This window comes from Mus caroli, chromosome 15 (assembly GCF_900094665.2).
Source record: "Mus caroli chromosome 15, CAROLI_EIJ_v1.1, whole genome shotgun sequence".
Classification (NCBI taxonomy): domain Eukaryota; kingdom Metazoa; phylum Chordata; class Mammalia; order Rodentia; family Muridae; genus Mus; species Mus caroli.
The window spans coordinates 34,079,714-34,104,915 of record NC_034584.1 but is presented as its reverse complement, the minus strand read 5'-3'; the positions used below and the strand labels follow the sequence as shown (position 1 = coordinate 34,104,915).

The following is a 25,202-nucleotide window of genomic DNA, read 5'->3' as shown; positions in this document are numbered from 1 at the left end:
CATAAAACAAACAGGTAAGCCAATGGACCAGAAGAAGTAGTTCAGAAATAGAACCACATGTATACAACAATTTCATTTTCTACATGTTGGTTTTACTCAGAGCAATCCAATAGGAGGCACGGTCTTAAGTCTTTACAACAGCCCATAGGAGGACACTATCCATACATCTGGAAAACTATTTATCTCATTTCCACCTCTCACATTACAGAAACAAAATTCCATGGGTCATCGAATCTGAGAATCTAAAATTCAATCTAATAAAAGATAAACAATATAGTTTTTTTTTACTTAGGATTTGGCAAATATTTTTAAATAGCCCACAGAGAATAAAAGCTGAGAAAAAGGAGGGCATATAACCCACAAAGAAGCATATATAAGTGAGCAATATGCACAGGGAATGTTGCTCACATGGTTAGCCAATGGGCAAACTAAATCCCATTAAAATGACCAAGCTTAGCCTAACTAACTTCGGGAAGGACTCTGTCCTTCAAAGTCAAAATTACTATACCCTGTTGAATAACATGTGCCCAGTAAGTTAGAAGCATTCTGTGGGTTGAATGTGAAATGTTCCCCACAGACTTGAGTTTTTGAACACTTGGTCTGCAGCTAACAGTGCTGTTTGTGAAATCTCTTAGAGATGGAGCCATGCTGGGAGAGCCTGGGGGTTTGCAGACTGGCTGGTATCTTGTTCTCTTCCTCGGCTTTCCAATTGCAGACACAAGGTGCTCAGAAGCCTCTGCTCTTGTCACCATTCCTTCTTCACCATGACAGACCACATAACCATTGGAACTATGATCCAAGTAAACCCTTCCGCTAAGTGGCTTTTGCCAAAGTATCTTTATCACAGAAATGTGTAAAGTAATTAAGACAGCATGTGGAACCACAGAAACTCAAATATTGTCAGCAACCATTTTATAAAATGGTCTATCATTATAAAGCTTACTATATAATTGCCTGAATTCTAATTTATAAATTCATAAACATATCTGTCCAGACTATAGATTTGTGTAAGAGCTTGGTATGTTCATGAGATGGAATGATATGTAGCAATGAAGAGAAATATGAGCATGTAATACGCACAATGTTTAATTATAATTACATAAAATGTGGTCTTTTCTATAACATATATATTGGTTTTACTAGTAAGCACATACCCAACCATAAGCAGCAGAGTCTAAGCAAGAACAGAAGTCAACATTACCCAAACATAAAGCTACAATATGCAACAGAAAGTCAAGGATAAATCTATCTTTATTTAAACATAGAACCTCCCTGTGTCACTTTCCACTAATTACATTTCTAACATTTCACAGTCATACAGAAGATGAAGTTTAAATGAATATAAGTAAATCGAAGGCTTGACTTTGCTTAGAAGTAATATGACAGTGGTAACTAGAGAAGTTTCAAACTGTATTTCCTATTCCTAACACGATTCTCGTGCCTTAATTCTAAAGCAGAGATGGTCTGAGTTACACTTTTAAAGAAAGCATCCTCGCTGGAAACGGGTACCCTCAGAAGTACTGGGAAGAAGTAAAACATGCCCACATTTGTAGCCATGCAACTGTAAGCATCGGGAAGAAATGTTCACCCAAGTTTTAGGAACACGGAGTTTCTCAAACTTTCAAATCAAAATTCAAATTGTATATGTCTTCAAGGACTGACTTCCCTGAGGGCATAAGCTTTGGTGAGTAATTCACAACTGGTTAGGTAGACAGCTTGGAGGACTACAGCAGACAAAAAAAAAATGAGTGCTTTACTTATTATGTGACAAATAGCATCAACATTTGAAAAGCTACTAATAATTAGCTTAACTTTTTGAGATTGTTTATCATATGAAAAGTGGATAAGAAAAATTATCATTAGTATTAGCCTATCAATTACCACCTAGAGCTGTTGCTTTTTAAAAGTTAGTTCATTGAAAAAAAAAAACACTTAAATACAACCATTATAAATACAAGCATCTATGTTAAATAAGATATATAATCAAGAATCATAATAAATGTTCTAGTAAAAATGTCAGTGATAATGCATATCTGTATCAAACTATTTTTCTCAGATATCAAACACAAATAATTGTAAAGGTAACCATCCATGACTATAATAATGATTACATATATACTTAATAAAGTTTAAATATACACATAAATTGTGACAACTTGATATAGTATATGCTGTAATAGAGAGACAGTTTGTAGAATCCAAATATATTTCATTTTTCTTTCGAAGCCAGGATCACAAAAAGTGACAGATTTCGTGGTGAATTTAATTCTTTAGTTTCCTAATATAAACAGTCCAGGAAATACCTTCCCAAAGTGAAAAATTACGATGTGATCATGCCAAACTCAAACAATGCACACGTGTACCGACTATCTCCTTTGGGCTCTGAAAAGAAAACATGCTTCTCTCTCAATGTCAGAGTGATCATTAATGTGTAGGCATGAATAACAAATACCTGTGCCAAAATTTATAAACACAAATTAGTGGTTTCATAATAAACCAAAGCAATAGTGAATGCTCTGTAAAGGACTAGGTACTTCTGACCAAGAGAACTGCTGGCCTAAACAAGCATTTAGTTTGTAAAGTCATGCTCTTTATGTAAAATATTGATGTTTAGAATTTTTGTAAGTTTCAATAAAAATAACATATTTGCATTGGGTAAGTTTAGGATTTATACTTCATTTTTGAAGAGTAGTGGTACTATTACCACCAGATCAACAGTTCTGAGAGGGAAAGGCAGCACGAAGAGTAATCAAGGGAGGACACTGGGCATAAGGTAGGTCTCCGCCAGGCAAACTAAACCATGCAGTTCCTGCACTTACCATCAGAAACGCCAACAAAGATGGCAGTCCTCACCTCTAAGAAGGTATTTTTACTCTTAGTTTTAATAATGAAATTCTGCATATCCCACTGTACACATGTATGAGAAAGAGAAAAAATTTATAGTTTATTTTCTGAAAACATTCCAGTTTTATTGTGTTCCTGTGTGGTCAGATGGAACAACAATCTCTCACACATTTAAAGACCAAAAAGTAATTGCATTTAAAGAAAAACACAGAGTTCTTCAGTGTGTGACAATGCTAAAAACTAACAAAGAGAAAAAATTACAGACTATTAAGTATACTCTTACAAACAAGCCATTGCTATTATGTTCATTTAAATGCTGTCCAAAGCAACTGTTAACTCAGTGCAGTGCCCTCTGTATAGACAGTTTCTAGAGTCCAAACATATTTAACTTTGCTTGCAAAGCCAGGATCACAAAAATTACAAATTAGATTTCATGGTGAATTCCGTACTTGAGGACTTGTTTACTGGTGATATAGGTAATTATCTGTGTGTCCTGGCTAAATAATTTAATTTGAGGGAAAATGAGCTTACAATGAGAAGAGAGGGAAACAAGAATTTAAAGTGGCATTTCATCAAAACCTATCCAGTGGATTTACTAGGATCCAGGCATTTTCTGTTTTCACCACTGGACAATAAGCTGTTTCACCTTAGCTGCAGAAGAACAGAGTATTCCTTCCACCTCCTTTATATTCCAAAATGGTACTGAAGGACCATAAAAATGGGAGAGCAAGCTAACAACTTTCAGCCTGAAACATAATAGTCATACTATGTGGTCTCCAAAAAAAACCTAGTGTAAATTATTTAATAATTTTCATTACTAAGTATCTGTTCATAAGTTAATCCATATTAATCTTTAGTTCTATGACTTATGATGTGCACCACATTACTAGCATACAAAAAATCTTTCCTTCTTTGAAAAGTTGAACGTAGCAAAAGAGATTTTCAGCTTTTAATCTTTTATTGCTAACATGGCATAGAAATTAGCTTCCTTGACACCAAAACCCTGAAAAGAAGTTCAGTTACACATTTAAAAATAAGACTGGTTGCCTAGGAAAGGTCTTCATTTCAAAACTGCTTAATATGTTACCCTTTAACAATGGATTTTTCCATATGTGATGAACAGTATTCTAGTAATTTCTCCTAAAAAGCTACTTAGAATAAAATTACATAGCCAAATCTACCATGTTATTTTTCTGTCCCTTCAGTAACTATAGTCAACATCTCAGAATAAATACTGATTAATCCATCCAACTGATCTAAACTAGATGTTATTACTACTCACATAACAGGCAAAACTGAAGAAAATTATGTAACTGAGAGTCTCCAACCACTGGCATCCAGACCAGTAGGAGACTCACTGTGAGACTGCACCTTTCAGTGACAGTTCAGCTCCGCCTTCTATGAAGTTTTTGAAGAATGGAATTTTCATAATACATGGGTTTTGGTTTTGCTCCAACATTAACTGTAATGTGTTTGACCAGGCACTAGTATTTAAGAAGAATAAAAAAAAAAATTCAATAATCCATTTATCTAAATCCGAACACAAAACACAACCAAATTTTTTTAATGTGTTAACATAAACTGGGAATTCATATACTTATTTTACATTCTTCATACTTTTAAAATAACTATCAGCACAAATGCTTTTGCTTGATCATAAAAATAAATCAAGTCATTGATTATTTCTGAGGATTAGTAGAGCAATTTGTAAAATAATGCCACATGTTACTTTTAAGAATAAGAATTAGGAACATATAAAGACACAATTTGTTTTCTAAAGCAGAAGAAATTCATTATTTATTAGTATTTTCAGAGAAAATTAAACAAGATTGGTTTGTGGAAGTATTAGGTATTTCACAACTTATATTTTAATTGTACCAAAATAAAATGCCATAATTTAATAAGAGCACTGGAATTATAAGCATGTCACCAACAAACCAAACTTGAGGCCAGAGCAATGGCAGCCCAAGGGCTACGGTGCCAGCACTCACTTAACCCTGTGCCTCGCTACACTACTGTCACACAGTTTCTATAGTGAGCATATACTGAGGCACACAGCAACTTCTGATATCAAAAACAAAAACAAAAAACGAAAAGAAAAAAGTATACTCATTTATAAACTCTGGCAGCCTGATCCTGGAAGTTTGAAGAAAGCCACATAACTTTTATTTTAAAATAGCACAATATATATAATTTTACATTGAATTAAAGGGATATGCTCCTAAATTAAAAAAAAACCAATGTCTTAAAATATTAAGAGCCTATTATTGAATACTCCAGCATTTCATATACTGTCACACCTTAGGTCAGTCTGAAAGTAAAAAAAAAAAAAATAGTCCATTCACTGAGAAAAAAAAAAAAAAAAACCCTCCATATACAAAGAAAAGGTGATAAATGTATTTGCCACCAAGAAAAATCCTAAATGGCACTAAATTTTAAGGGCCTCCTTTTCACCTGCCTGTCATGCTAAGATACATATTGTATAATGAGGCTTTTTTTTTTAAATCTCTACAATAGGCTATCTCACAGTACACAGAGATCCTAAAAGGAGTAGACCAACAAAACCACCCAGTCCTCTAAGCACTATTAGTCTCTTGCCAGTTTCTAGAAAATTTTAGGGCATTATTGTATTATCAGAGTATCTGTCTCAGCCCTTTCCATGTATATTTTGCTTAAGTGGGGTGATATTTCTTTTTTATTTTGGAATAAAACAGGAGAGATTCTCAAAACTGAACAACTTAAATAAGGAAGGAACCTAGTATTAAAACTGCATTTTAAAGCTCTCTTCAGGAAGATACCTCCGTTAGTGTAAGCCACACAACCATCCAGAACATATGTTCATAACTGAACAACCTTCACGACAAAAAGGAGATCAGCTGAAAGAGCAATAGAGATTTATAATAAAAAAATCCTCCCAAAAGTTGCCGACCTAAAACAAAGCATTGCCTGCCGTTTCACAGGACAGCTTATTTAAGAGTGATTATTGATCTGCCCTGCATAGAGGAATGTCTGAGCCATGAAATCATCTTCCGCATGTTTTACAAGAGCATGCATGATTGCTAATTCACATTTTCCAACAAATCACACATGATTATACAGTCCCATGCTTATATATGCAGTACAATCACTACCATGATTGCAGGGAAAACATTTATCGGGCATTTTAAGTTAATCATTTTATTTATTAGAAAAGAGATAGTGAAATAGCCTGATATCTGTATTATGTTTCAGAGGTCAATCTACTTACATTTAATAAGCTTTATAAGCCATAAAAAATAAAGAGATTTTCCTTAAAATCAAATTTAGAAAGCTATGTAAAATGCTGTGTTTGATTTAAAAAAAAAAAAGGCACCCATATATGACTAATACATCAAGGCAAACAATGTCATAGACATACAAGATTACTGCCCTGAAAATAATATTAGAAAAAATATAGTTTAGCTTTACTTACCTTGCATTGTTCAGCGTTTGTCCAAAAAGCTCATTCTGTAAAATATTTGGTGGGGATGAAAAAACCCCATGGAAATGAGATAAAACAGAATTGCAGACCTGGCGCAACGTCTCAAATTGCATTTTCCTTCTTTTTTTTCCTCCTCTTATTTTTCCTTACCACCTGTCTTTAAAAGTCATCTATTTGCAGACACCATCAAATAAAAACATGCCAATCAAGTTCCATATTTCTCCTGAGCTCTGTAAAAACTGTGCTTAAATGAGCAGAGGTTGGTAGCTAATTGTACAGTCATTATTCTTCTAATTCAGTCGTAGAAGATTCAGTCCTCGTGCAGCTTTCGGCTTTCTCCTGACTGTAGCAAGAATTCTAAACAGCAGTGAGCTTTCTGGGCATTCCCCGCTGAAGTGTGAGGCTGGGCTGCTTTCATGTACTCTACCCACATCTCTCTAAGCCTATTAAAAACACGCAATGAATATATGCTGTCGTCAGGACTTTCTGCACATCTGGCTGCCAGCAATAAAAATCTCACAAGTAATAAAAATGGGACAAGGTATCTTCTCAATGTTGCTACTGGAAAAGAAGAGAAATTATGCATTTTCCCAGCCTCTTTCTCCTTTGAAAAATGAATGACTCCAGCCACAGAATGTATCTCTTCGAGCTACTGCATAGGACCAAAACACTAAAAATAAGTGCTTTGATCTCCTTTCAGAATCATGAAGCAATAAAAATATGACAGACAACAGCTCCTACCACCTACATCTTTATCCTGTACTTCTACGGCGCAGCACATTTAGAAACTCTGCACTTGGTCTTATTAATTTCTTATTTAAGATGTCTAAAATTATTTTTAAAAAGAAGCCCATATATGGTGACTATAAAGTGGGTTATGTAATTACAGAAAAAATATTCTTAATATCTCAATTAAAATTCAACTAAATAGCATATATTACATAAAATCTTTCCCATAAATTAAAAAATAACCATAATCAGAAATATTTTATCACTCATTCTTAACTAATTTCAGTCACAGCATTCACAGCACTTTGATTAGTGGCTATTTCCTGAAGGTTCCAACCATCATCTCAGAATACCTTCCTATAAGCACCCATTCTCTAAGACTGACTATGTGTCAGATAAAACACTGGTTTTCTACCTATGGGGCCATCTTTCTAAGTTGTTCAGTTACAGGCTTGACCTAAACTAAGAGTGCCCTTATTTTGATTATTGGTGACCATCAATTTATTTATCAAATGTACACACATATACATTCATAAAGTATATTTTCAGTTTGTAAGGGATTTCCAAATGTTTTTATTATCCACTAAAAAAATTACACATTATTTCTTCTACCATTTTTCAGAGGATGGAAACTGGAACTCTAATGAGTACACAGATTATTTAAAAAGTATTTGAAATGCGAGTCTTCACTTTGTCCATTTTGTGTGCTCCCCCCTGGATTTTCTATATATTTGTGCAGTCATCAGCACATATACAAAATTTACTATAAATAAGCCACTCTCTACTGATGAGCAGAAAAACTATCACGCAGTGACTTAACCACAGATATTTCAGTAAAGGAACGCACCTCCAAATTTTAAAATGCAGGAATTTAGATATGTCTATTCGCTTTATGTCAATCAGAAGAAACCCAACATGCTTTGCATTTTTAGGCCTCTGATCATAACTTGATAAGTTTCATCTTAAAATGGTCAATTTTTACAATTAGAATCATATATTTTTAAGATTCTTACTTTTGACTTAGCTTCATGATTAACAACATTTCTAATAAAAAATATCTAAATAACTGTCTTGTGCATAGGTTTAAATTTATAACTAATCAAAGCCCTTTTAAAACAAGTCTGCTAATTTAGGTGACTATAGAACAAAACATGTTTTGTTGTTTAAAATTTATTTCTTCTGTGTCTCAAAACTGGATTGAAAGAGAGGTCAAAGTACAAGTTCCAAGACTGGCCTAAGCATCAGCGAGCTAACTAAAACGAGTCATAGATGACTCTGTGAACGAAGCAAAAACACATCAATTGCCTTCCTCAGAGGTCTGCTTTATACACTCTCCACACAGCACACACACCACTGACCTTCCTAACCTGCTTTCTCTTCGTTCCTCAATATCCCTAAGTGGTACCTCCAACTCTAACTGCTCATCACTGTCAAATACCAAGTCAAGTCTTCTGGGTTAGATAGTGTCCTCAGTTGTGCCTTCTCCTTATAACCTCCCTTTCTCTTGACACTCTTTAAGAAAGTGAAATCAGTATAGTTACATGAAAAAAATTGCATTGCCAACTTTATTAAATTGTGTCTTGCATTCTGTTTTACTCATTTAGCACAGTAATCAGTACAGATTGAGTGTTCAATAAACATTTGTTGAATAGATATCCACATGTTATTAACTTGTTAATTTTTTAATCACATCTGTAGATGGGCTAGAAAAATCACTAAAAGACATGATATGCTGGTGTACCTATGTTCATTTGTTTGCTTACCACATGGCATCATATCAAGGCATAAATTACATAAATAGAATTACTACTGTTTGTAAACAAAAACATTGCAATTCAATGGACTTTGTAACTGGTCATGGCCTCAAGTGTTGCAAAGAATGTTAAAGATATTTGCTCCGTGTTTTTCTTACAGTTGCAAGTTAACAAGCAATAGGACAACAGAAAGCACAGAATCTATAGTCAGAGTGGAATTAAGTTATAATACTCCAGGATGTTCATTTTATATATTTAACATGCGATTATTTTTAAGTCAAAACTAGCACTCTAGTTCATTTCCTAGAGTTATTATTGAACTAAAATATATAATGTATATAATGTACTTTATGCACTCTATAATACATACTATTTAGAAATCTCACTATAAACAACATATAGAAGCAATTACTGATCAAATAATTTAACAATTATATTTGGATATAACTTTTATATTTGTTCATTATACAACAGTGGAAGTGGAGGGTCATACATATAATTTTCCTTTTCCAAAAACCTTAAATAAGAAATTCCTTAGAGCTAAGAACAGAATCTTATTCACATCCTGTCCTGTATACATGACAGTTAACCTTCGCCAGTCATGAGGAGGAAGCTTTGGTTTCTCTTTGACTGTTCTGCTAAGATCTTTAGCAACTCACTGGAAAAACCAGGATCAGTAAGAGTTCCAATAGATTCAAATGTGCTTAGAAACATTGGAAAACAACACATCAAATGCCAATCGACACCTGAAGCTTAATCCATGGACAAGTAAAATGATTGCCAAAAATGAAAACAAGGTATTTTTCACCTATTAAATAGGCAAAATATTAAACAGGTGTTCATAAAATGGATAATAACCTACCACACTTCCTGGTAGGAACCTACACTGGTACAATGTTTTTGAGGAGTATTTAGTGATAACTATCAAAGACTTCAAAAATGTTCAAAACATAAAACAGAGCAATAAAAACCAAAACATTAGTATTACCTGAGGATATGAGTATAACTTTCTTTTTGCAAGAAAATGCAAACTTACAACAGTTTGTACAAACAACCCTATAATCACAAGATAATTACTAACTCTTAAGAATGGGCCCATACTTTGTAAGGACTTGAATTGGAAATTTGGTGGGGATTGCACTGAATCTGAAGGTGGCATTCTGCACGATGGCCATGTGTACTATATTAATCCTGCCAATCCATGAGCATGGCAGAGCTTTCCATCTTCTGAGAACTCTTCAAACTCTTTCTTCAGGACTTGAACTTTTTATCATACAGATCTCACACTTGTTTAGTTAGAGAAACACCAAGGTATTTTATATTATTTTTGACTATTTTGGAGGGTATTGTTTCACTAATTTCTTTCTCAGCATGTTTATCCTTTGTGTACAGAAAGGCCATTGACTTGTTTGAGTTAATTTTATATCCAGCTACTTCATTGAAGCTGTTTATCAGGTTTAGGAGTTCTCTGGTGGATATTTTGGAGTCACTTATATATACTATCATATCATCTGCAAATAGTGATATTTTGACTTCTTCCTTTCCATTTTGTATCCCTTTGATCTCCTGTTGTTATCTAATTGCTCTGGCTAGGATTTCAAGTACTATATTGAATAGGTAGGGAGAGAGTGGGCAGTCTTATCTAGCCCCTGATTTTAGTGGGATTGCTTCAAGTTTCTCTCCATGTAGTTTGATGTTGGCTACTGGTTTGCTGTATATTGCTTTTCCTATGTATAGGTATGGGCCTTGAATTCCTGATCGTTTCAAGACTTTTATCATGAAGGGGTGTTGGTACTTAGCTCAGGAGAACTCAATTCTTAGAGTTGGAAAGGGCAATTTGCAAATTCATCTGGAATAACAAAAAACCTGGGATAGCAAAAACTATTCTCAACAATAAAGGAACTTCTGGGGAAATCACCATCCTTGACCTCAAGCTGTATTACAGAACAATTGTGATAAAAACTGCATGGTACTGGTACAGTGACAGATAGATCAATGGAATAAAATTGAAGACCCAGAAATGAACCCACACACCTATGGTAACTTGATCTTTGACAAAAGAGCTAAAACCATGCAGTAGAAAAAGACAACATTTTCAACAAATGGTGTTAGCTTAACTGGCAGTTAGCATGTAGAAGAATGTGAATCGATCCATTCTAATCTCCTTGTCCAATGCTCAAGTCCGAGTGGATCAAGGAATTCCACATAAAAACAGAGACGCTGAAACTTATAGAGGAGAAAGTAGGGAAGATCCTCAAACACATGGGCACAGGGGGAAAACCCCTGAACAAAACACCAATGGTTTGTGCTGTAAGATCAAGAATTGACAAATGGGACCTCATAAAATTGCAAAGCTTCTGTAAGGCAAAGGACACTGTCATTAAGACAAATAGGTAACCAACAGATTGGGAAAATATCCTTTCCAATCCTAAATCAGATAGAGGGCTAATATCCAATATATACAAAGAACTCAAGAAGTTAGACTCCAGAGAAACAAATAACCCTATTAAAAATGGGGCACAGAGCTAAACAAAGAATTCTCTGAATGGCTGAGAAGCACCTGTAGAAATGTACAACATTCTTAATCATCAGGGAAATACAAATTAAAACAACCCTGAGATTCTACCACATACCAGTCAGAATGGCTAAGATCAAAAACTCAGGTGACAGTAGATGCTGGTGAGGATATGGTGAAAGAGGAACACTCCTCCATTACTGGTGAGATTACAAGATGGTACAACCACTCTGGAAATCAGTCTGGCAGTTCCTCAGAAAATTGGACATAGTACTACTAGAGGATCCAGAAATACCACTCCTATGAATATACCAAGAAGATGTTCCAATATGTAATAAGGACACATGCTTCACTATGTTCATAGTAGCCTTATTTATAATAGCCAGAAGCTGGAAAGAACCCATATGTCCCTCAACAGAGGAATGGATACAGAAAATGTGGTACATTTACACAATGGAGTACTACTCAGCTATTAAAAATAAAGAATTTTTGAAATTCTTAGGCAAATGGGTGGACCTGGAGGATATCATCCTGAATGAGGTATCCCAATCACAAAAGAACTCACTTGATACACACTCACTGATAAGTGGATATTAGCCCAGAAGCTCTGAATACCCAAGATACAATTCTCAAAAACCACAGGAAACTCAAGAAGAAAGGCCAAAGTGTGGATACTTTGATCCTTCTTAGAACAGGGAACAAAATACCCATGGAAGGACTTACAGAGACAAAGTGTGGAGCAGAAACTGAAGGAATGACCATTCAGAGACTGTTCTACCTGAGGAACCACCTGATATACATCCACCAAACCCAGACACTATTGTGGATATGAACAAGAGCTTGCTGACAGGAGCCTGATATAGCTGTCTCCTGAGAGGCTCTGCCAGTGCCTGACAAATACAGAAATGGATGCTCACGGTCATCCATTGGAGTGAGCACAGGGTCCCCAATGAAGGAGCTAGAGAAAGTACCCAAGGGGCTGAAGGGGTTTGTAGCCCCATAGGAGGAACAACAATATGAACTAACCAGTACCCCCAGAGCTCCCTGGGACTAAACCACCAACCAAAGAAAACATATGGTAGGACTCATGGCTCTAGTTGCATATGTAACAGAGGATGGCCAAGTAGGTCATCAATGGGAGGAGAGGCCCTTGGTCCTGTGAAGGCTCTATGCCCTAGTATAGGGGAATGCCAGGGCCAGGAAGCAGGAGTAGGTGAGTTGGTAAGCAGGGGGAGGGAGTGGAGATAAGGGGTTTTCAGAGGGGAAACTAGGAAAGGGGATAACATTTGAAATGTAAATAAAGAAAATATAATAATAATAATAAAGAATGGGCCCATACTAGGGAAAGTGGACAGGGTGGGGAGAGGAAGGGAGAGGGGAACCTGATCTAGTATTGGGTGAGGGAAAAGGACTGAAGCCCTGAGGGCCAGCACAAAGAATGGAAACAGGCAACCTCAGGAAATATGTTGAGGGTACCCTCCTAAAAGCACCAGAGATCTGGGAGGTGAGAGGCTCTCAGGATTCAAGATGAAATGCCCAACAATAGGGAGAGGGAACTTATAGAGCCCACCTCCAGCAGGAAGACAGGACATCAAATGAGGGATGGGGTTGCCATCCCACAGTCATACCTATGATCCATAATTGTTCCTGTATGAAAGAATTACAGGGATGGAAATGGAGAAGAGCCTGAGGAAAAGAAGGTCCAGCAACAGACCCAAAGTGGGACCCAGCTCAAGAGGAGGTCCCAAGGTCTGACACTATTACTGAGGCTATGGAGTGCTCACAAAAAGGGACCTAGCATGACTGCCCTCCGAAAAATCCAAGAAGCAGCTGAAAGAGTCAGAGGCAGATATTTGCAGCCAACGAATGGACAGAAGCAGCTGACCCCTGTTATTGAATTAGAGAAGGCTGAAAGAAGCTGAGCAGAAGGGCAATCCTGCAGGAGGACCAGCAGCCTCCATTAATCTGGACCCCCGAGATCTCTCAAACACTGGACCACCAAACAGACAGCATGCACCAGCTGATATGAGGCCCCCAACACACATACATTAGAGGCCTGCCAGGTCTGTGTTTATTCAGAGATAATGCACCTAACCCTAAAGAGACTGGTGGCCCCAGGGAGTTTAGAGGTCAGGTGGGGTGAGGGTGGGAGGCATCCACGTGGAGACAGGAACATGGGAGGAGGTGTGGGATGTGGAACAGTCGGAGGATGGATATGGGGGAGATATAGAGTGTAAAAAACAAATTAATTAAAATTTTAAAAAAAGAATGGGCTCATAATACTATGTTTAACAATGATTAAGTAAATTGTATACAACCATACTAATTCCCTTCTGTTTAGCTACAAGTGCCCATCAGCAATAGTATTCTTCTTTTCCAACAGCAAAGTTCTGAGATCCTTTAGCAATGCAATTTGTTACTATGAAACATCCAAACGAGAAGTAAACCAAATTTAACCCTAACTTCTTTATATTATCTTTTAAAAATATCAGAAGTACAAACTCATGGTGACTTGTAAGTTTAGGTTATAAATACCTATTGAATACTAGTTAAATATTAACAAAATTAACAAACAAATAAAAAAGTCAAAATTTGAGAAGTTTCTTCCCTGATAAGAACCACAAGTTTCTTACCTGACTAAGGCAGCATTACTCTGGGTATCATGAGATCTATTATTTTAAAGCTGTGCACATTTAGTTTTAGTTTTACCTGTGTGTACATTTAGCACTGTGAGCTCACAGAAGACAAGAGGAAGGAGTCAGCTCTCTCACCTCTGCATGTGGGGTCATCTAGCTTGGGTGCAATCGTCCTTACCACGGAGCCATGCCATCAGCTCCAGTGCTCTGCTTTTCTTAGACAGGATCTCACACTGTAACTAAGGCTAACCTCATAACCGTGTAGCCAAGCTGGCCTGAAACAGAGTATCTTGCTGCCTTACCTCCCAAGTAGAGAATAACATCAGGCATAACATCGATTCCACTTTTAATTTCTAAGAGTAACAAGGTAGGACCAGTGGGATGCTCAAAGACAAAAGGCGCTCTCTGCAAACCCTGACAACCTGAGCTTAATTGTCCTCAGGCCTTCATTCATAAACCATGATGTGTACACATGTATACTCACACATGAAAAGACACATACATACAAACACATAAAAATAGAGAAATGTAAAGAAAAGTACCAAAATGTTTCTATTGAAATACTTTTTACATAAAAATAACTAAACTTGCATCTAAGCATAGCTAAAAAATTATGGAAATTATGATGACACAAATATGTAAAGTCATGACAAAAATCTAGAAATGCTAACAGAGCTTCTCATCTCTTAAAATATACAGCTCTATGCATACAGTCTCATCTACATATATCGATATTACTCATATAATATATCATGTATATATATTACACCTACCCATTACTTTAGTTTTGTTCCATTGACTATCTTAAGTGTCTGAGAAAGGGAAACTGATACCAGAAAGCATCTCCAGAGTCCTATCCTTGTGTTTTGCAAATTAATATCATCTGTTAGAAATACTGCCCTGAAGCAAAGATCACAGAACCATTCATTTCAGAGACAACTAATAAGAAAAGAAACAGAGGCATAGAATTCCTAATAAATGGGAGGAAACAGGAGGCATTCAAAACAAATAATTTTTCCTATGCTTCAATTTAGGGTGAACTAGGCAATATATTTTGGGATCAAAAGAAAGTTTAAACCTAAACACATGTATTGAAATCTAGAAACAACTAGAACATTTTCTATCCACAAAATTATGACAAAGGGACTCAAATAACAGCTCTGTGAGTAAAGCACTTGATAGGCAAAGGTGAAGGCTGAACCCACATAAAAGTCAGGCAGTAGTAGAACACACCTGTGTCCCAGAGCATGGGGGCACAAGACAGGGAATCCCAGGAGCAAACTGGCTAGCCAGACTAGTCAAAGTGGCAAGTTCCATACTCAATGAGGGGCTATGCTTCAAATGTGAAGAGCAATCTAGGAAGATACCCTAAGTTAATTTGGGGTGCCCACTAACGTGAACATGCATACATACACACACTAAAAATGAAATTTAAAAATAAAGCAAGTTGCATAATTATTTTAAATTTTTGTAGGTACCCAGTTGCTTTGTGATATAAAGTTAGTCTATACACTTCTCAGAGACCAACCTCTGCATTGGTACATACTATTCTCCATGGCTTGCTTCAGAGCACACTCGTATTCTAAATCATCTAATTCGGAGAAAGCAAATACAAGCCACCATGTAGGCATAAAGACACAGCTTCACAATCCTCTCTCATACTCCTCTTCCTTGCCAGGAGAAATGAAGGCTAATCCTGCTGTGCTTTGGCTCAAACACATTTTGAGAGGTGCCTTGAATCTGGCAACAACAGGAACATATTTTTTTCACAGAATGCAAGAATCCAGTTATTGAGTCCAACCAAATTTCACCTCCCAAGTGAGAGCATTCTAAATGATACCTAGAGAATCTACCTAGAAGGAAAAGGATGAGTATTTCAGAAACAGTCATTATGTGTGTCAATGTTAGGACTATTAGCTCCACACAAAATTAACAAGGAACCCATTAGCAGTAACAGCACAATCTCAGAATCCATCCGAACATGAATCAGATCCAATTCAATGGCTTGAGTTACATTTTCCAAAAACCACAATGTAAGAGATGTTTACAGCCTTGAGACTCCAAGGACTCCACTGAGCTTGCAAAGTGATTTCGAAAGGCACGTTCACCAGCTAATAATTTCCAAGCTTACCTAATTTCTTCAGGAAATAATACTGACTGAACTTTGTTATTATGTGAAAATAACAATAAAAGCATTGTCACAATTATAAGCATATTTCAGGAAAATATGGGAACCAATGATATCTATAGTAATATTGGCCTGAAGAGCTCTTATTTATAATTCCTTTTGTGTGATTTTTTTCTCCACCTGTTACATTATTTAAGAAAACAAACAAAACCAAAATAAAACAAACAAAACAGGGGGGCTGGTGAGATGGCTCAGTGGGTAAGAGCACCCGACTGCTCTTCCGAAGGTCCAGAGTTCAAATCCCAGCAACCACGTGGTGGCTCACAACCATCCGCAACGAGATCTGGCACCCTCTTCTGGGGTGTCTGAAGACAGCTACAGTGTACTTACATATAATAAATAAATAAATCTTTAAAAAAAAAACAAACAAACAAAACAAAAAGAATGGAGTTTCTTTTTCCTCCACATAGGTAATTTAACAAATTTTGTTTCAGCCATGAGATTAGCTACCAAGAAATGTGTCTTAAAACTCCACAATATATCTTTGCTTCATTCTAGTAACTATCTCACTATCTTTATTATAATCAGGCAGACTATTTTAGATATGCACAATATTTTTATCTTTTTTCACTTTATTATCAGGTATCAGATGTAAAGAGCAATGTGTTTCATTGTGAGATTTTTCACACATATAGGTAGCATATTTTGATCTTAGTCACTGCCCGTGTTTGACTTTTAATTTCTTTTTTTAAAGAACATCAGTTTCTATGATGAAAAAAGTTATCTACATAAAAAGTCAATAATAAAATTTAACATTACAGTTCTCTGTTTACAAATTAAGTTGCACATTACAGAACATAAACTAAAATATATTTTTATCCTTGTCATTTATATATGTCATATATATTTCTTTTTTTGGCAATGTTCATATCTTTTTAAGGCATTTTTATTAGCTATTTTCTTCATTTACATTTCAAATGCTATATCCAAAGCTCCCTATACCCTCCCCCTGCCCTGCTCCCCAACCCACCCACTCCCGCTACCTGGCCCTGGCATTCCCCTGTACTGGTTCATATGACCTTTGCAATACTAAGGGCCTCTCCTCCCATTGATGGCCAACTAGGCCATCCTCTGCTACATATGCAACTAGAGACACAGCTCTGGGGGTCGGGGGTACTGGTTAGTTCATATTGTTGTTCCTTCTATAGGGTTGCAGACTCCTTTAGCTCCTTGGGTACGTTCTCTAGCTCCTTCATTAAGGGCCCTGTGTTCCATCCAATAGATGATTGTGAGCATCCACTTCTGTGTTTGCCAGGCATTGGCATAGCCTCACAAGAGAGAGCTATGTCAGGGTCCTGTCAGCAAAATCTTTCTGGCATATGCAATAGTGTCTGCGTTTGGTGGTTGTATATGGGATGGATCCCCGGTGGGGAAGGTAACCAAAATCTTGTCTCTGTGTGAGGGCAAATGGGAAACAGAACTTAACAGTTTTCCATTGCCCACAGTGTGTTTTCATGCTATTTTTCCAGCCCTTTGTTTTGTCTATAATGCCCCAGTGGCCAATACAAGACTTGAATAACTATCACTAAGAAGGATAAACGTAAAGGGAATGTTAAAGGTGATCGAAATGGACTATTTTCCCACCTATTTTGAAACAGACAGGAGTATTTCAACAGTTTCTAAAAAGAGATCCTGTTAGAGTCAGTCATGTTAGGTAAAGGCTCAATCAACTGCTATAAATTCTACCTTGATGTCTGTAAGGGTACTAAAGCAGAGGACATTAAATATTCACCTAATAACAGACTGCATTATACACAAAAATTAAAATTGATTTATCAAATTTCTTTAAACTTTATGAGTCTAAATATCTAAAATGTAATTTGCAGTGAATTTGAAAGAAAGCCAATATTATAGGGTTAGGAGGGAGGAAAGGAGGAGGGAATGATGTAATTATATTATAATCCTCCCAAATAAAAGTAGTTAAAAATAAAAATTAAATTATAAGCTGAATCAAAAGACATTTTACTTCCATCCTACTACAATTACAAAAGTAAGAATACCAAATTAATGTCTAATATTCCAGCATCTTAACCCCAGGTGGACTTAGCCAAACTACAGTTTTTTGACAAATGACCTCCTATAAATATAGAAAAATTCAAGTTTATCATATGGACCTTGACAACCCTCTGACTCCTAGTCCTTCATCCTTTGAGTGGTATGTGCCTAGTATAAAAGCCACTTGAAGATGCAGCCCCAACATTTCCCAGCAAAGGTACTGAGTATCAATGTTAAATGACTCAAACTTTTGGACTGTACAAAAATATTGAAAGGCTACATCACTGGTCAAAAATTATTCATTCATTTGAGATGTGTCTATGAAGTATTACCTGAAATTCCCTGGGTATTTTCTCTTTCCTACAGAGCACAGAAAGAAGAAAAAGGGTGGAGAGAAGGAGAGAAATGGAGGAAAGAGGGGTTGAATACCATCCTCAATCATGCATTTGAACTATAATCTATTGATATCATGTCTCAATGGGGAGTTTGATAGAGAATTTGTAGCAGTAACCCTGAAATAGTCTTGGATTTTTAAGAGCAGAGAAAGTTCTCCTGAACTAAGTACCATTCAAGATAAGAATCATAGAATAGTAAAGTGTCCAACACGCAAAATGTAGAACAGTATCACAGGCACAGTGTTCTGCCTATGAAAAGACGAAGCAAGGTTATCAGGGAAAAAAAATGAGTTAGCTGGAGAAGAAATAGAAGATACATCTTATAAGACTTTGAAAAGTGGTTGAGGATTTTGATTTTTAATCAAATAACAGTTCAGTGTTATCCTGTAACAAAGCTGTGTCAACAGCTGATGGTTATAATCAAGCAGACTTAAGCATAAGCAAGAAGCACAAAAGAAGAAACAGACCATAACATATATCAAAATATTATCTTATTATATGAAGGTACAGGGACATCAATTACAAAGTTAACATAATAATCCAAACAAGATATTAATTGGATGGATTAAAGTAATCATATTAAGATAAAGAAAAAATGGGCTACCAATGGAGAAGGAGACCCAACAGCACTCAGACAGAAGCCCCAGGAATGCGAAGTGGTATGTAAAGGTCAAGAGGGGTCAAAATTGCTCTCAGATTTCTTTCTTAAGTTACCTGGCAATTGGTCTTAAAATGTGCTGAGACAGAATGCTAAATGAGGAGCAACTGAAAGGGAAGAAAAGGAAGAGATGTAGAGTTGAACTTGAAGCATATGCATAATCATTTAATATTTTAAAAGGTAGATAGGTTAGTAATCAATATGACAATCCAGAAGTGAGTTATCCACCAAAGATGTAACTTTAGGAAAGTTCAGCATGTTAGTAAGTAGATGAGATAACCCAGAAAGAAAATTCAAAATAAGACATAAAAGAGGCCTGAGATAAAGCACCAAGGATCTGTGAGATGGCTGAGCAGGTAAAGGCACCTAATCTCAAAGCTATGAGCTGCGTTCACTCCTAGGACCCAAATGACAGAAACAGAGACATGACACTCATTGGTTCTCCTCTGAAATCCACGGGTGTTTATGTGTGGGCCCACACAAAAATGCATATATGCAAGTAATTTTTTTTCAAGATAAAGGGACCAAGCAACTAAGTTCTAAATTAAAAGAGCAAGTGAAGAACTCTGGAAGAAGACCTTAGAAGCCAGGAAAATATAGTATTTGTAAAAGAATATGATTATAACCCTGTGTTATATTCTTCCATTCTGAATTTGAAGCACCATTGCTTATAATCTTTTGATCAAAACAATTCTAAAAATAGTTCTTTTGACCTGGATTCATTCATTCCATATGACCCAGATCTTGCTTTGGAAATGTCCTAAGGACAGATACCTTAGTTTTGCAGTTCCTCCTTTCTTACCTCAGCTTAAACTAGGCAGGCAAAATATTTGTTCAACCCAAACAGACCTCCTAAAAGTAAGACAATAGAAGTCTACTGTCCAATCTTATTAACTTAAAAACTACAATTCATCTGTCCCTGAGAAAAGAACAGAAATAGAGATTCATCAGAGAATCACACTAATTATGAATCAGGTTATTTATGCCTTAACTTCCAAAACATAGAAGGAAAGTATTCTACCATGTCTATTACCCATTTAATTTCCCACCTAATATACTTTTTCTTACCAAGTCCTTCCCCCTTGATGTTATTCCTCAATCATTTCTGATCTTAAAAGAACCACTCTTGTGTTCAATTTTTGTTCCAAACCCTATCTTACTTTTCTGTTCATCATCATGGCATAATTTCTGAAAGTTGTGTAGCCCCTGCAACTGCTTCCTCATTCCACATTCTTTTCTGAGTTAAATGGTCAAATTTCTATTGTTAACACTTTATTATATTGCTCTTAGCAATAACTTCTATATTACAAAATTCAACAGGCAATGCTTCCTTCTGTGCTCACTATGACTTGCCAGAGTATTAGATGCTAATGCTATGTTCTTGACAAGAATCTATTTTTTCCTTCATTCTTCACAAATATCATTGGAACTTCCTCTTCCTTAATAACAATTGTTTTCCTTACTGTCTTTAGCAAGCTCTCATTCCTATCCTATACTCTAAACGTCTTCAATGCCCTGTTGTAGCTACATTGTATATTCATCTGCAGGCTCCTGTAAGGTAACATGGGTCCCATAAATACAACAATCTATATTTCCTGTCTTTGGCCTCATATTCTAAAATTTCAGACTCATTTAATCATTTGTCAATTTCTTTCTTTTATACATTTCATTTCTTTGTTAGATATTTTCTTCATTTACATCTCAAATGTTATCCTGAAAGTCCCCTATCCCCCCCCAACCCGCCCTGCTCCCCAACCCACCTACTCCCGCTTCCTGGCCCTGGCATTCCCCTGTACTGGGGCATATGATCTTCACAAGACCAAGGGCCTCTCCTGTCAATTTCACATCATAAAAATTTTTTATTTTCCTTATCTAAACCTGCTTCCTCTCCATTTTTCGTGTATTAGAACAAAGCCATGACTTTTCTAGCTACTATCTTTGATATTCTTTGCTTCATACTATACCACATACATCCAAATTTTCAGTAGATTTTACCAATTCAACCTTCAAAACACAAGGTTTTCAATCTCAATATAATACTAATTCAATCCACCAAAAGCCATGTCAAGAGTGTCATAACTTCATATTGGCACTTAGAGCCTTTCACACAAGAGAACGACCATATTTTCAAAACAAACAAAAAACTAGTATGTTTTCTTGTGTGCTTAATATCTATAGTTGTATATTGTATATCACAGATACTAAACTATCCTATTTTGTAAAAAGAACATGAGATGTGTTGTTTCATACAAAGGTTGTTTTGTTTTGTTTGCAAGTGGTTTATGACATAGAATAAGCTTCCTAAAAATAGCTCTTCTGACTTGAGTTTATTCATTCCATACCAATCAAATCCATACTTGAACACAATCTGAGAAAAGACATCTTCTGACTTTTGCCCACCCTTTCTTCCCTTCTTGAAAAGTAAGCAATCAGTCTCTGTTCAACTAAAACAGAGCATCTGCCCTGTGACCATGGACACCAAATGTCCTCATGAAGACCTCCCATGTCTCAGCTCCTTCAGCAGCTTCCTACATAATCTCTCCACTCAACCACAAGTTTATTCTGGAGTGTTTAAGTGGCCCTAGAACTTATAAAAGATAAAGTATTGTAAAAACATGAGTAAAACACTAATTTAAGCCTTTGTCATAAACACAACTCCCAAACCACACAATTTTCTGAAGAAATAAAACAGTAAGCACCAATTCTATGTCAAGACTTTCAATTGTGTCAAATAACTCACATACATTTATATACACATGTATATGCATCACAGAAATAAAAGTTGTTTTGCAACAAAGGTTGACTCACTATACTCTATAGCACTACCACTCTGCTTATATAAAAAACTGTGATATACTTTTTCTGAAAGATGTAAATAAAAATTTGTTAATCCTGCCTTATCAAGGCAAATTTTTGTGACATGTGTGTGTGTGTGTGTGTGTGTGTGTGTGTGTGTGTATACATATCAGATTTTAAAATGAGGAATAGTACATTTAGAAGTGGACAAAAATTATACATGGAAATATATTTTAAAAGAAGGAAATGAAAAGAAACCAATGAAAGGGGTCGCTGCATCAGTAGGGAGGGAGCTGACACTACTGTTTAATTTTCCAGCTCAGGCACTGTGTAATTAGGAAAGCACAGTGAGAAGCACGCCACAGATAACCTTCAACCCACCCTGAAAGACTTCCATCCCACACAGAGCTCCAAGTCAGACCTCAAACCTCCCCAACTGTATCACATAATAAGCAACTACTGGATATCTATCTCAGAGAGAAAAACAGTAGATTATGAATAACAATAAGCTTGGTTCTTTATACAATTTATTTTTTGCTGTCTTATTGTGAAAAAAAACTGGAGTGTTCAAAGTTACTATGGAAATCTATACAATTCTACTTTAACTTTAGCACTCCAAATCCTATGAGAAGAGCAATCTGATGTATACTAAGCTCATTATGTATTAAGTATTGATATGTATGAGACAAATGTTTTTATCAGGGCACAAAATTCATGTGACAAGTTGATAAACTTAAATTCCTGAATTACTGAAGAATTAAATATATGAAATTTAAAAATGTATTTTTATTTAAAGATGTGGTACCAACTCCCTGCTTTTGTTTGGTTTTATTTGTTTTAATTCTGTGACATGGACAGAACAGTAAAAACCCTGAGAGACCATTGTTGCTCTCAATACTATATGAGGAAATCCTATTGGTTGCTTCCTTCGTTTTGTCCTTTCTGCCCTTAATTTTGCCAACTGGCTCATCTTAGGCTTGTTTCCACACACTGGATATATTTTAAAAAAAAAAACTGTTGAAGAAATTACTGAAAATTAATTTTGTTTACTTTATTCACTATTCTGTACTCAGTGGTCTATACACTGACTGGCCTTATTTCAGGATGACAGCCTAACTTAGTTGTAGGCATTATCTTTATATTCCTGACCAGTATCAGGACTGATTTCCTGAATGAACTGGAAGAGACAATGTAAGGGAGAAACAAATGAGGGACCCTACAAGTTAGTATACACCATTAAAGTATTCTATGAACATGTATATAAATATCAGTTAAGAACACATGAGCACTAGGGGAAAAAATAAAAGTAGACGACCCCTTTGGGGAGAGAATGATCCCTTCACAGGGGTCAGATATCAGATATTTATATTACCGTTCATAACATTAACAAAATTACAGTCATGAAATAGCAACAAAAATAATTTTATAGTTGGGGAAACTACAACAAGAGAAATTGTATTAAAGGGTCATAACTTTACAAAGGTTGAGACCCACTGTAGTAAAGGAACATAGTAAGATAATGGCTCCTAAGGACACATTAATGGATCAGTACAGCACGCTAAGCCCTCACCAAAGAAGCTTCTTCTTACAGCTGAGGGAAATTAACAGAGAGACCCAAAACAGACAATGTGCTCAGAGTGGGAGACCTTAACCACACAGCCTCCATCACACCTCTCCCAACACTCAGAGATCTATGAGGAAAGGAGTGTAGGAGCCAGAGGTGTGGATGAATCCAAGGATGTGATGTCTTTACAACAGGGATGACACACATATTAGACTGTGACAGTACACACAACATCTACACAAGTTCACACCTGATAAAATCCCAATATGGAAAAAAAAGGATGTGAACACAGAGTTCCTTAGCATGAAGTTACTCACAGTTTATACCTGGTGTGAAAGGAGAAAATCTGTGTCTTCCAATGGAGAACCACACTCCAGCACAGAGCTGCTAGCTGGCACAATATAGCCTCCATACTTCCTGCTCTGGTACTTTTCTGTCTTACTGGCTTTTGGTTTTGCATTTCCCTTTCAGATGGTTGGTTTGATTTGATTTTTGGTTTTGGCTTTGCTTTTTGAGAGAGAGACAGAGGGGGAGTAGGAAGGAAAGAGAAAAAAATGAAGTTGGGTGAGTAGTGAGGTGGAGACGATCTGAAAGAGGTTGGGGTTGAGGAAAGAGTATGATAAAAATGTATTGAAGAAAAACACATTAAAATTTATTATAGGGATTAACTTGTATATTTTATAAGCAGGAAAGACCTGAGTAATCCAAAACACACATTAGTGTTCAAATTGAATGATCTCAAAAATGACCATTTTGGTATTAACATACAATTTTCTCAGCAATAGCTACAAGAAAGAGCACTGCTGGTTATAAAAACCAACATTTGGGTAACAAATTACTCTCATTTCAATGTCTTTCTATCTTTATTTTCCTTTACCTCTAATTTTACTAAGGCATTTTCCTTAATACTATTAATATAAAAACTACGTTTTACAAGTGAATATTTGGTGCTTTAAAAAATCTTGTTAAAATGAAAATTAAGACACTTTCAAGAAAAACAAAACAGTGGTTGAGGACACCAGGAGAACACAGCCCACAGGTATCAACTAAGTAGGGATCATGGTGGTTCACGGGGACTGAGTGGCAACCACAGAGCCTGCATAGGTCTGCACTAGGTCCTGAGCACAGGTGTTATGGCTGTTAGTGTGATGTTTTTGTATGACTCCTAACAGTGGAGGTGGAGCTATCTCTGACTCTTTAGTCTGCTCTTGGGACCCTTTTCCTTCTACAGGTTTGTCTCTCCCAGCCTTGATATGGGGGTCTATGCCTTTGTCTTACTGTATCTTGTTATACCATGTTCATTGGATATCCCTGCAGCCTGCCCTTTTCTGAAGGGAGACAGAGGAGGCATGGCTTTAAGGGAAAGGGAAGGTTGGGGAGGAACTGGAAGGAGAAGAGGAAGGGAAAAGTGTGGTCAGGATGTATTGGAAACAAAAACAAAATTAAAATAAATAAAAATAAAGTCTGAGATAACTAAGTATCACTGATTAAATAGCTATCAACTATAATTGTGAGTGTTTAAGTGAAAATTTCAAAAATGCATGGTCATGTCAAGTCACAGTCTTAAAAAGGTAGATAACAGCTTCCCTAGACCTTGACTAAAACAATAACACCAACAAAATCAGACAGGAAAGAGAGAGGGGGGAGGGGAGGGGAGGGGAGGGGAGG

The 25,202-nt window shown here is 36.2% G+C and overlaps 1 protein-coding gene across 47 annotated transcripts in view; it reads right to left on the bottom strand.

Annotated features, from left to right (window-relative positions):
• Positions 1-25,202, bottom strand: part of Rims2 (regulating synaptic membrane exocytosis 2) — a 482,991-nt gene that overhangs the window by 293,863 nt on the left and 163,926 nt on the right. For 3 of the 47 annotated variants that reach the window (XM_029469506.1, XM_029469508.1, XM_029469504.1), the window contains exon 1: positions 6,296-7,010. The exons of 34 other annotated variants lie outside the window; for them this stretch is intronic. In XM_029469506.1, the coding sequence (XP_029325366.1) occupies positions 6,296-6,417 (122 nt within the window). In that variant the 5' untranslated portion in view covers positions 6,418-7,010. Of the gene's footprint in view, positions 1-6,295; positions 7,012-25,202 lie in introns of those variants that run through there. 10 more of the 47 variants (XM_029469491.1, XM_029469492.1, XM_029469490.1 and 7 more) reach the window with 7 other exon arrangements.